The sequence below is a fragment of the Anopheles gambiae genome, chromosome 2 (assembly GCF_943734735.2).
Source record: "Anopheles gambiae chromosome 2, idAnoGambNW_F1_1, whole genome shotgun sequence".
NCBI classification, from domain to species: Eukaryota; Metazoa; Arthropoda; class Insecta; order Diptera; family Culicidae; genus Anopheles; species Anopheles gambiae.
In genome coordinates, this window is record NC_064601.1 from 13,727,205 (window position 1) to 13,740,993 (window position 13,789).

At 47.4% G+C, this 13,789-nt stretch overlaps 1 protein-coding gene across 1 annotated transcript; it reads left to right on the forward strand.

Moving 5' to 3' along the window:
- The first annotated feature begins 226 nt into the window (after window positions 1-226).
- Window positions 227-5,395, forward strand: LOC11176037 (uncharacterized). Its single transcript, XM_061663585.1, has one exon. It carries the CDS (start codon window positions 1,013-1,015, stop codon window positions 1,469-1,471), a length of 459 nt encoding a protein of 152 aa, XP_061519569.1. The 5' UTR covers window positions 227-1,012; the 3' UTR covers window positions 1,472-5,395.
- Window positions 5,396-13,789: the final 8,394 nt, after the last annotated feature.

Below are 13,789 nucleotides of genomic sequence, written 5' to 3' on the forward strand. Positions count from 1 at the left end.
AAACAGTGAAAATATACGGCCTCAATTCATACGTTTAGCTCATCCAATAACTCTTGTTTACCGTATCTAATAACCCTTTAATCACAAAACAATGCGATTAAAAAAACCAAAATCGTCGAACTCGAATGCATGTACGTCACCGGATGACACTGCGTGGAGAAACGACTTTATACTTGTCGTGTAGCAGGGCCTTCATGAAACAATACCTAAAATGAGAGAGCGAACGCCCATTCTCGTCATTCTCTCTCGAACCGCCGAAAGAGCCAATAGCCAACCGACAAAACGGTCATCACGCGAGTTCACCGTAACAGTATACACACAGAGCTGAAAGCGTATCGTTGTAAAGTGCACAGCGTGTTGTGAATCGATCAAATCGGAAAACCGCGATTGCTGCAAACGTTTCTCTACACCGTCGTGTGCGAATTAGTTGTGTCTGTGTAAAGAAAAACACAAACACCTATACACAGCAAAACCGAACGAAGTGAAAGTTTTGTTTCTGCAGGGAATGCGTTTTACGTGCATCGTCGTCGATGTAAAGAGAAAAAGAGGCAAAAAGGCATCTTGTTAGTTTTTCTCCATCGCTAGCGTGCGCGAGTGTGTATGTGTGTCCCTATGCGTTCTCGCTCTAGCACAGAATTTTACAACGTGCCTCGAACGTGATCAAATACAATAACAGAAAAAGCAACTGCAACAACAACAAAAATACACCCACCGCGTAGTAAAATAACAACCCCCCATCCACGGGTACGAATTATCGATTTTTCGTCCCAGTGTGTGAAAAGCGTGGAAAACGAAAAAAAAAAACGCTACTGGAGTACGTGACTACGAGCACAACTTTTCCGTTTGACAGACACCGTATTTGCCGTTTCGGTGTGCCGCCTTGTTGTGTGAGTGCGTGTGTGTGTGTACGCGCGCTTGTGTGCGTGTGTCTGTGTGTATCGCCACAAGCGAAAAGGAATTGTGTGTTTTGTTTGCGCGTTTGAGCGGTCGCCACTTTCCCACGCACGCCAAGATGGCTTTCATGATGCCGGTGATGAAGAACGAGTTCGACATCTACAAGGGGCGCCAGCGGCGGATATCGGAATGCTCGAACCAGAGCAACTGCCGGTCGCGCAAGGTGTCGGAAAGCTCGCGCTCCGACTGCCCCAGCCTGTCCACGTCGCCCGGCACCGAAGGGTTCATGTCGAGCTCGCCGGCCCACCGCAGCCACCCGATGTACATGTCCCATCTGGCCTCCCGGTCGCAGTTTTCCCGCAACTCGTCCCGCACCTCGCAAAGCTCCCTGATCGCGTCCAGCCCGTCGAAAGCGAGCGCGGGCAGCAGCCCGCCGAAGGGTGCGGCCGGACCGGCCGTACCGGCAGCGGCGGCGGCCGCCGGCAGCCAGAGCAGCCTCAACAAGTTCCACAGCCGGCTGGTCGACAAGCTGCGAAAGTCGCTGCGCAAGAGCAAGTCGACCGATGGCCGGTCATGAGAGGGGAAAGGAGCGGGTGCTGGCGCCGTGGAGGGAGAAAGCCCCGATGCGGCACCGAACCACAAAGACGACGGCGGCGGCGACGATGATGACGACGACGACGGCAGCAACAACAACAACAACGAAGACGATGACGAGACGCCCGGCGAAGCAAGTCACCATGGTAGCCGGATGAGCAGGCGGCTGGAGGACGAGGTGCGGGAAGCTTGCTCGGACAGTGTGCTGCATGTGCATCACCGGAAGCCACCGCTACCCCGGACGTCGACATCGTCCGTCAGGGCGCCGGGCAAGATCCGCTCCCGACGGGGCACCTACAGTGCGCCACGGTAACTTGGCCGCACCAGCAGTGGCCGCGAATGGTGTTCGGTGTTGTTGTGCCCCGGCCGATTTCAAACATTTAGAGCAACGAGAGACACGGATAAGACGAGTATGGCTTATTATTAGTAAACTTACATTAAACTACTTAGAGTAAACGCAAGGCAGCAGCAGCAGCAGCAGCAGTACTAGCAGCATTAGAGCAGAGTCAAAGAAGGCATTGCAATAGTTGAGTGAAGGGGTAGAAGAGAAAACATTGAACACGGGTGCGCCGCATTGAACCAGCAACATATACACCACACATACACAGCTTACTTGTTATAGTTACAGTACGGCTAGCTAATATTAATCACCTATCACCATCCCGCTCATACTAGCAAGTAATAACGGCTCGCCGAATCAAAACTATTCAATAATACCTGTACGTTTTAAGTGTTATCAAGTATGCTCGCAATCGCGTCCCTGGCTCATATTAGTATGTACGTTAGTATGGCGTGGACAGGGAAACGATGGTTCGTTTCCTGCCTAGTATTAGGTCCCTTAAGTTAGAGCAAATATTTATGGAACAAAAACTGCAACTCCTCTCTCTTCGATTCTTTTTACATGACTCGTTTCTTCATAATGCCGGTTCTTATCATACGAGGATATACTCCCACCATCAGTTGCTAATAATCACCAGCACACGTTTTGCCATCGTACGCGTACATACATATACATATCAGTTTCTAGCAGTGTTGAAACGAGAGATTTGTTTCTCCTTTCCTCTGTATCCTACTCAATCCGCAAAGATCCGTACGGTGCAGTAAATTGTTATTGGATCATAAGGGCCAATCAGCAAGCAAAAATTGAAACATACATATTGCATTATGCACACCCCAACGCTCACAGGAAACAAAACAAAACAACCTTATTCAAAACTGTGATACATGTTCGGAATCTGTACAGAAAAGATCGCACCACATCTTGTAATAGAGCGCCAAAGCAGGTAGGGTGCATGGAGCGATTTGCTTACACGGTACGCTCCAACGGCCATTCCGTAAACGGCCCATCCCCAACAACACTTAGTAGATTACGAAGAACAGAGGGGGGCGATGCAATCGCAAACGAAATTCCGATCCCTTTCTGTATTGGGCACGTGTTTGAAGGAAGCACAACGAACCAACAACAACAAAAAACGAAACAAATTGGACAATGAAATTGCATCCATCTGGAAAGTGCATTAGCTGTTTACAGTTTTTTGTTTTGTTTTGTTTGTTTGGGTTTGTGCATGTGCACACCTGTACAATTGGAAGTGGATGTTGAATTTTGTGTTTCAAAAACATGATACGAAAGAGAGAAAAAACAACATGCAAGTCCTATTTTGATTAGCCTGCCCCCCCTGGCTGGTGGTTGCAGTAGGTGGGGGAGGGGGAAGTATTTCCTTTTAAACAAGCTACCCATACACAGAGACATACAAAAACTTACACAATCTGTGATTCATACTGGTGAGGAATGTGTTGATATCGAATTGTGAATGCTTTTATGTAGCGAAACGAACCGGAGAAGAACACTAATAGTCGCGCTTCAGCAATGAGCATATATTTTAATATCCCTAGAACAAAAAAACGGAGGGGGGAAACATTAGCGCATACTGTGTTTTGTTTGCGTGTGTGAGTGTGTATGGGAATAGAAAATTGGAATTTACAAAACAATACTAAAAAAGACAGGCGATAGGGAGAGAGGGCGCATTTTGCACAGCACTGTGTGTGTGTGAGAGAGCGAAAGAGAGAGAGAGAGTGCGCTCGGGAAGGCGGTTAGATCAATATTTATAGAGCATAAGTCCCTGGATCTGTGGGGTGAAGGAAAGAATTCTAAAATACGCAATAGGATGACTTGACGCGTAGCCCACACACGTAGCGTGGTGTGGATGCTTTTTCTTTTCTGTTTTTATATCTATATGGAAATTTAAATGTATTGATAACAAGGACACGAACTACATACAAACACCAATGTGTTGTTTGGGGTGGCGATGCTCGGTGTTGGCGCATTAATGCGCAGAATTGATTGTACTGTAATGCGATAATAAAATACGATACACATACACAAATACGCTTAACGTGAATGACTTAACTAAACGGACACATGTACATTTAGCGGACTTCAGGAGGTCAAACGTGTAAATGGATACCCTTCCATATCCCTGATTTTTACTACACGTTAAACGTTGTTTTAAGGTGTAAATTGTTAATTTAGACATTTTTTTCTCTCTATCAAGCACTGCTTCTATACACCAAGCAAACAAACATGGCTGCCACGAGGCAGTAATGTTTTGGAAACCCCCCTCCCGCTGTAAATTCGGCACATTTCATAGATTGCTGCGACCTTTCCGGATCGTTGCTAGAGCGATAGGGGCAACTCGCAAACGTTCCGCAAACGTTCCGATTGTGGTGATTTGAGCGAGGAAAAAGCATTGAGATGCAAAATTTGGAAGTTTTTTTTTAATAACCAGATAATTGCATATGCTACAACCTGGATTAGCTGCTTTACGTGAGCGGTAGGTACTGAAGTTACCCAGGCTTTACAGCCCGGAGGCTCACTTTGTTCGGAGGCTCGATTGTTAGTAAAAGACTGTTGCTGGAGTTTGTTTTTTAGTTCCCCCTTCGCGCCCGTTCCTGTTAGCGATCTTGATCTTCTCTCGTTGCGTTCCCTTTTGCGGAAACGACCTAGACTTTAGTAGGGTAGTGAAGTCCCAGAATTGGGACGACTGTAGTGCACTGATAAGCAGAGAGCGTGGCCATCATCCTCCACCAGTCATCAGTCCATCCATCGTCCAACCCCATAATTCATCGCATTCTGACCAGTTGACCAAGCGTTTAATATTGATAGCCCGGAGCCGTCACCGGTACCGGGTATAGCACCCGAAGAAGATGCTGTTGAAGCAACTGATCAAAAGCAAAATAATAAATTGTGATCCAAACATGTTTATTGGTCTTCGGCACGTACCATAGGGCAGATATGCAGGCAGACAGGGAGATGAGCAAAAAACACAGGGCACATACCCACACGAAAGACACATTCCACTTTTGCCAAATTCTAAGTCACACGTGTGTCTATGCTAAAGGGGAAATTTATTCTGGCAAAAATGAGACAAAAATTTGGCAGACCAAACTCGATACCGGGACTCTAATTATCGCCTATTTAGAGAGAGAAAAAGAGAGAGAGTGTGTGTGAGAGAGAGATAACATAAAAGAACAAGCATGTCCTCTAGAAATTCTTTTCGGAATCGTTCAGAAATCGTACATTGCTCCACGTTGGACGTAAGAACCTTATCTACCTATATCTGTATCTCTAAAATAACCGAATATGCTGCAAAAATAAGGTGCAAATAAATGAAAACACCCCATGAAAAATCAACAGATTGGAATCGAATTAAAAAAACACACACACATAAACATATTGTATAATTATGTATAATTGTATAATGTATAATGTATAATGTATAATTATTACCCTGTATACATATATCTATATACCCTTATTAAGCGAACAAAACCGGAAGCTGCACAGTTCCGTCATTTGTAAACCCAAAATATGAAGAAAAAAATAAACAACCAGAAAAACAATATCGTATTTAGCGCCTTGTGTACGTTGTTCCCAATTTGTCCATCAACCACGAGTGAAAGAAAGAAAGCGTATCTCCAATAAAGGTTCAACTGCGATAAAGGTTCCGGCGGCCGTCCGGCGGTCGGTCAGGTTTAAGCGTCCAAATTCTTCGCCGCCTACGTCAATGGGGGTTAAATTTAGTAACTCAACCGCACAACCGGTTACAAATACAAGAGCGATCTGCAGATTCGAATCCGCGCGCACAGCGTTTCAGTGTTGGTTGGTGCGGAACAGCCCCGGGCCGGGAGTTCCCTCCGCCGGGAGACGATGGGTGGCAGTTTTGTTTTTCGAGTTTTCACCTGCATCTCGCTAGATTTTCGCTGCACGATTCTGTGACCGTACCGGCCAACGGAAGAGTGGGGGGTGCTCTGGTACGAAAGCAGCCGACGAGAGCATGTGCAGGTCGTAAATCACTGTTGCAAATTCTACCATTCCGCAGCCCCCAGCACATGCACAGCTCACCCATTTCTTCGTTAAAAATTTCGCCCTCTCCCTCCACTATCCACCCCCCCCCCCCTCCCAAAAGTCAACGGCGTGGTGCAGAGAAGCTGTGGTCAACCGTTTGCTGCTGTTTTGAAGAGGATGATGATGGTTGTGTGCTTTTGGGTGCTTATTTTTAGAGATCTTGTTCGTTTGGTTTTATTTTGTTTTTGCATCGTTCTGTTCGATTGAATTGCTGACTCTTTCCGTCTCTCTCTTCTCCTCATCCTCCCAAACCCCCTCCCCTCCCCGCAGTGTCCCGTGAAACATCCTACTAAACTAGTCCTACTTCCGCTCAGTGTGTTACCCGTCCCCAAAACCCAAAACCCTCTTGTAACCCACGTGACTTGGATGGGAAAGGGGTAATTGCAGAGTTAGTAAACTGTTTTGCTCATTAGTAGGAGTGATGCTACATAGTAATGGTATTTTAATTAGAACGTTTTACATGTTCCCGGGACCACTCGCCCACGACTAATGCATTCGTTGAGTGCGAGCGAAATTTTTCAAAAAAAAATGTACAACCAAATTGCTTTGCTTTTAGTCAATTCTTTAGGTCCTTATTCTGTCGGAATTTGCCGAGATGTAGAATGTTGATTTCACAGCCTATAGAACAGCCGACTCCACATTTCGCATGACTCCTTCCACTTCCGGGTGCAAATCATCTGCTCCCGGGTGCTACCAAACAAGCACGCGGTCTCATTTGCCATTCAAGCTGAATTTAAGCTCCTAGCTGGCTCCCTTGCCGTTCGATGCAAACCGAGGGGGTGTGCTACTTTTTACCTTCACATTCCAATTTGCTACGCCTGGATGGAGCACACTACTCTAAGAAACACAACTCTTGGAATATGTTGCTTCACTAGCTCGAACGATCCAACGTTCGCCACCAGCAAAAGCAAGTAAAAGGAGATCCAAAACGTTAGAACCGGATTTTCGGTTTTAGAAAATCATTACCCGTGGACGAGCCCTCTCGTGCAGGCGAACGACTGGTCAAACGACGAACCGACGAACCGGTTCCGTTTGCTTCAGCCGGACATGATGCGCGGTTGAACGGCCGCAATCGTACAAGAACTCGCCGAAGTAGGTTGAGCTATGGCAGCAAACGCAACGAAACGAGTTTCACCGCCACATTAGTGGCGGGGTGAGTGGCAAAATTATGAATGCAAATGTGTGCCGTTTATGGCAAAAGAAAAAAAAACCGCGCGTGTGTGGTAAGGGTAGATCCTTTTTCCGCGTAGCAGCACGGTTTCTAACGAGCTGTGCACATTATCTAACTGACATTTTGGTGCTGCCGCTGCTGCTGCTGCTGCTGCTGTTGCAAAGGCTGCTCTGCCAAAACAGACACGGCACAAAACCGCTTTCTTCGCTTCTTCGCGGCAAGCGCAAGAGTGTTAAGAGAGATGAATCACAGTGCACTGTGCGATTGTTTGTTAGAAAGGCGTGTGGGCAACAGGTTGAAAATTATGCGTACTGTGTACGTGCTGAGAGTGAAAGAGGACAGCGCGTGGGTGCTGAATATTAAAGCCGCCCACTTGTTGCTAACCCTTTCATCTTGGTACATCCTAATCATCACACTGAATGTAGTATTTTTATCATATGTTTATCCATTTTATAGCCCATTATTACTATGTTGATGACTCGCAGTCACAGTCAAGCACCATGCCAAAGCAAATGGATTTGCGAGATGAAAATTAAGCGAATTATCATCGCTTTTCTAACTCGATTCGCACTGCTTCATTTGACTTGCATAAAAAAAAACACTTTAATTAGCAAACCCCGAGACACACCTCCGTGCCATGCCATCATAATCAACACAATTCACGAGATCGCGGTGTTTTTGGCACACGTGTGCTGTGCGCGTTGTTTACAAAGATGTGCGACCGATCAACCGACGCCCCGGCGTCACGAGTTGATTTGCGCATTACTAGAGCAAGAAATGTATGACATAGAGCGAGAGAGAGGGAGAAAATATCCACCCCAATCATTAGGGATGTTTATGCGTATGCTCCCGTAGAACGTAGAAAGTGTGTGCGCCCGCGCGCCCCCACGAGAACGCTTGCATAATAATCCCCCCCACTACACGTCAGGTGCTGTCATTGGCCTTTAACCGGCAATTGAAATGTCAGGTGTACTGTACTAACACCCCCCCCCCACCCTCCCCTAAAGACTCCGTAGTTATCCTCTCTATCCCTGTACCACTCCTTCTCATATTTCAGTTTGTTTCCTTTCGTCGCCTAAAGCCATACTAATTATAGCCCACTGGGGGCTGTATAGCACACTGCGATTGACACTGCGAGATAGTACGCATTCTTTGATTGATGGGTGTACCTAACCTGTACCGGTACTCTCATCCGACCGGCTTAGTAGGCGAGCCCCAGGTTACGCTGCCGGGTAAGCAAAACGGTCACGAAAACACGATCATTCCCACACCACGTGCAACGGGTTGGGGGTGGTGGTGTGCGCGCACGAAATAATGGCCAGAAATTAAACTGCCAACTGTCACTCTACTGAACAGCGGGCGGCGTAGCTGGGTGGGGTAAATGGGGCTTCTTTTCTAAAACCCCTGCCGGCTGAGCGACCGCGCTGCAAAGCTTTGGAAACTGAGCGGAAATCACGCGGTATCCCACGATGAAACGAATCGATACAACTACTCCACGAGGGGTCGGCGTAAGACTACAACGTACATGTGCACATACTAGAATGCAACTTGTAGCGTGTACTTTTTTTAAATATAAAGGAATGATAATAGTAAAACCGAGACACCGCGGCAGAGTGGGGCATTTCAAGCTACGGCGTGCGGAAAATTCCATAAACGCGTTGCATACCCTCAGACAGGGAGGGAGAGTCGATATTCTAAGCAACATGCTTGAAGAATGATGCTTTACACCGTAGAAGACGCGTAGATACCATTGTTGCTGGGGAGTAAGTAAGAAAAATAATTAAAGATTAGTTGTACGGCTATATATATTTATAGATCCATTAGGCTTCATCGCTACCCACGGGATTCTCCCTCCCTTTTGAGTAGCAATTACCGTATCCCGTAAATCAAGACCCATCGCCACACACCTACGGGAGCTCTGACTAAGGCGTAGGCCGCAACAAATGTGGGCTTTGTTTCTATTTTTTTTTTTTCAAATTCTCACCCACCACCACCACCCGATGGAACGACATAATGAGCAGACGCGGCCCGAAGCTTCTCGAGTGGCCGATGGCGACCACTAAAACTGCAGGGCGCAGGGTGTCGAGAGCGGGCGAACTGCAAGGTGGTCTCTGCTGGACGCACCGCGCCGCACTGCATGCACTCTGTATGCAGCAGTGTCGTTGCAACAATTTTGTTGCTATTTTTAGCAACCGCCAGTAATGGCAAGAAAATGTACACCATCTCCCCCAACACCAGCCGCAGTATGTGTCATTAAAGACGATGACGATGTTGCTGTGGCGCGGTAAGCGGTCAAGACGTCGCCATACCATACCGGACCAATCCGGCCCCGTCTGACCTCGAATGTGGATCATCTGGAGGCGCATAAAAACGTGGTGTGTTTGAGTGCCTCTCTGTGTGTGTTTCTATGCGTTACAGGGCAGCAATCAGGCAGGCGGGCGAACCGTTTTCGTATGTTTACCGATGTGTGTCAGTGGGCGAAACGGAAAATAGGAAAGATGACCCTGGAAAGGGATGGCCCGGCCACCCTTCTTCTACGCAGTACGCGCTCGTACGCACGGCGTACGGTACGGGGTTGTTGTAGGGGAGATGGCATTGTTGGAATGCAATCCCTTGTTATTTGAACCGACGAAATGATACGTTAGCCGGAATGTGATACCAATGGTGGTGTCGTGCACGAGAAACATATCGTTTGCTGCGCCGCACTGATTGCCTCTGCCGAAGGAGGTTTGAAGGTCAATGGTGGCAGTATGAGTAACATAAAAGGGCAGAGGAACTTCCCTACCCTGCCTTAAGTACACGAGGGAGAGGGAGGGCGTCTGATAACGACAAAGTCAGTTTTAACCGGTACATGGAGTACATCTATTCGAAGTACACGTGTTACAGAAGAACAAACAAATGCCCGAGATAAACCCAATGTTGCGCTTGCAGTTGAATGAAGCTGCTCAGTGCAACGAGCGGTAAGGTCCGGTTAATTAATTCTAGCTTCAGATACAATTCGGAATTAAATGCTACTGAAGTTATGGCTTTATTTGTCCGGATTGCTGAGACTCGATGTGATTTTGACCATTTTTATTGCAGTTGCTCCCTAAAAATAATTCCAACCGTGTCGAATGGTTGTATTTTTCCATACGTAAACATGATAAAACGGACGGATCGTACGGACTGATATCTCCACTTTGCTCGCGCAGTGTGTGCGCAAAGCGTAAAGCGCCAATAGTTGTCCCCAAAAATAACCGCTTCATACCAGCTCCCAGCTGTTGACGGCTGTCACAACCATCAATGAGGTGTTGATGGTTTGCGATAACACTGCCCAATTTACAGCCCCACACGAAAGTGTGCCTTTGGACGGGATGTGCCCACCTGCCGAGGTCGAAATCGTTGGCCACTGTAAACAAATCCCCTGCTAACAAGACCAAACAATCAACAACAAGGCTGCACGGGCCGCCCAAAAAAATGTGTTGTCCAGCGTCAATCCGATAACACCGCGGCCATCCAGTAAAGATAGCGTCCCAAACGGCCTTCGCTCAACGGATATCGGGTAATTGTTTACAGTTTATTTTTAAAATAAAAATTCCATTCCATGAATGTGGTAACATTCTGCGATCGTACTTATCTCCCCTACTACACCACACGTGGATCGCGTGTACGGCCGCATACAGCGTTGGGAATTGTTTACGCTTCGACTTCACTGTACATGGACCTCGGCCGTCCAAGTCCTATGCACGTGATCCGTATCTGTCAGTTGTCTAACCTCTCCGCCAAGGGATAAGTGCAGCATTCCCTCCGATTCCGGTTGAATGCCGGCATGAATCAACCGGATTTGATGCACTCGTCTGCGAACGTTCCAGATCGCTGCAGATCCCCCAACGGATGGGAAGATTTCCGAATGACGCACGGGGGTAGTAGTTGAATAGTCGGGAGAGCATTCCGTGTCGTCTTTGTAGAAGATATTTTGCGTATCATGTCCATTCCGGCTCAATTGATCACAATTGATATCGTTTATGTTGTTGGCCATCGCCAGTGATGATGGCGTTGCAAAGCAACAAACTACCCCATGGAGGGGGGAGGGGCGAGTCGGCTAACATAATCCATTACCGACGCTGGAGGACAGCAATTCGCCCAGGCGCGTCGGGCGAAAATGGTTCTCGTTAATTTGCGTGTCCTATGGTGTTGCCGGTCCAACTACATGCATCCCGCCTTCCAAACCCTTGAAATGTGGTGCTAGAAAGACTCGGCACGCGTCTGGAGCGATCGCCGGTACGGGTACGATCAGTGGTCTTCGGGTCAATTAACCAACCACACACAGAATGGGCATGCGCCATAGATGATCAATCGATGAAGGCAGAAGGCGAACGATCGTTCGTGCACTGACTGGCGTCGTCAATTGGTTGTGTCGCCAGCAGTTTGATTGGAACTGGTTTCGGCGAAAGTAGTCTACGCGGTTGCCATTGAGCTTGAAATGGTATGGAGCGCTTCCCACACTTAATTGATTGTAGGATCTACTGCGTTGCAATACACGCAAATTGCGTTGTTTCTCTTCATCGACACAGTTGAATGAATGACGACGGCTGATCGGTTGGGGGGACTAATCAATGCACTACTCCGCGGTGATGGTATACTAAGGCACACTAAGCCATGAATCATGTTGCGAACAAGGAAATGGAAAGAGTGCGTGTATCTTGTAAATCAAATCGTAGCTTATCAGAGAGCAGTTATTGCATGTCCAATAAACGACACACAACGCCACAACTCAAAAGGAGCAAACACCATAACGGAGCGAAATGTAGCACCTTATCGAATTCCCACGGCAGAGAGAACGAGCCGCGTGGCGTAAATCACGGATATCCCCGCTGACGATAACCCGTCGCTAATATACAAGAGTTGTAAAGCTGTCCTAATCAAAGCGTGTTATGACACAACGTACAAGCTACATACGAAACTGCCCGTATCATCCTCCTTCCTTCCAAGTATTGCGATTGCCAGTACCGCGAACTTGACCTTGGGCTTCCCGCGTATGCATTACTGCATTTGTAATTGCGTCTCCTTGTACGCATTTCGAAAAAAAAACAGGGAACTTCTTACGCATAATTCCACCCAATCGGAAACTCCCTGCACGACGTCATCGCACAAAATAGGGGGTAGTAGGAATTTTGTCCCAGTTGTCTTATCACCCGCTTATCACCATAATTGCTAACGATTGCATCATGATTGTGGATTGTTGTCAGATGGTTCCGTTTTTGTGCCTTGTTCCAAGACCTGTCAGCAGGGATGACAGATGAGTTAAGATGGTTTACTCTGGTCCCATATCAAACCAAGCCGAAGGAATTGTTTTATTTGCACATACACACAAAGTCTGGTAGGAGGTGGGTGGGTAAAGCTACTGTCTAGGTTGTAGAATCATCACTGCACATATTACTCATTGCAATGATTCATTTCCTACTTGAAGGAACTGGGTTTTGGTGATGAGCCTTTCTTCCCTATTGTGAACCCTTTTTTTCTCTCTATTTCTCTCTCTATTTCTCTCTCTCTCTCTCTCTCTCTCTCTCTCTCTCTCTCTCTCTCTCTCTTGTTGGCCTGCTCACGATAGAGCACGTCGATGTGACATGGCCCGGTCAACAATAATTGTCAAGGATTCTCGGTCCCTGGCTGCAGCCATGTCCCATCCATGTAGACACACGATTTCCGACAGGTCTCGCTTCACCTGATCCAGCCATCGAGTTCGCTGTGCTCCCCTGCGCCTTATGCCGAACTGGGGATCGCTGTTGAACACCTTCCTGGTGGGACATGAGTCCGGCATTCTCATGACATGCCCCAGCCATCGAATCCTGCCAGCCTTCGCCACCGTCAGGATGCTCGGTTCGCCGTACAGCTTAGCAAGCACGTGGTTTATCCTTCTCCTCCACGCTCCATGCTCGAACACACCGCCAAAGATGATCCGGAGTATGCGTCGCTCAAACACGCCCAGCACGTTTGCATCCTCCGCTCGAATGGTCCAGGGCTCGTGTCCGTAGAGGACCACCGGGCGAATCAATGTGCGATATATCTCACATTTCGTGCGGGCTCGAAGTCTTCTGGATCTCAGCAGTCGGTGAAGCCCATAGTATGCACGATTCACCTGCACAATTTCGCTGCTGATGTCGTTTCCAAAGTAACGATCGTGGCGAGATAGCAAAACTCCTTTACCACCTCGAGACTGTCGCCGTCAACTAATACACTGCTTCCCAGATGGTCTGAGTCACCGGCAAGCAGGTACTTCGTCTTCGTCGCATTGATTCTCAATCCAATTCTTGCTGCTTCGCGTTTGAGTCGGGTGTACGCCTCACACACCTTCGCTGTTGTCCTGCCGATGATGTCGATGTCATCCGTGAAGCCAAGAAATTGGAGAGATCGGTAGAGGATCGTGCCACGGATGTCGTTGTCAACCCTTTTCTAAAGATGGTTGTTTCAGTCAGATTTTAACTACACTCCGAACTCGCTGGTTGAACTTCGATTCCCTGCCTACTATTGAATATGTGCTTTATAGTTGGCACGTTTTTCCATACAAAAAAACTGAATTTTTTCTCGGCAAGCCATGAGATTTTTGTGAAATTTTAAAAAATCGGGTTTTCCATACAAATGCATGCTTTTCAATTGAACTGTCGAGCGAACTATCGAGCGTTCAACTAAAAAGCATGCCAACTAAAAAGCATTCAACTATTGAATTATGACTGTACTTTAAATAT

Excerpts from the sequence above, each read along its gene's own strand:
- LOC11176037 (XM_061663585.1), top strand. The coding sequence starts at position 1,013 with ATGGCTTTCATGATGCCGGTGATGAAGAACGAGTTCGACATCTACAAG.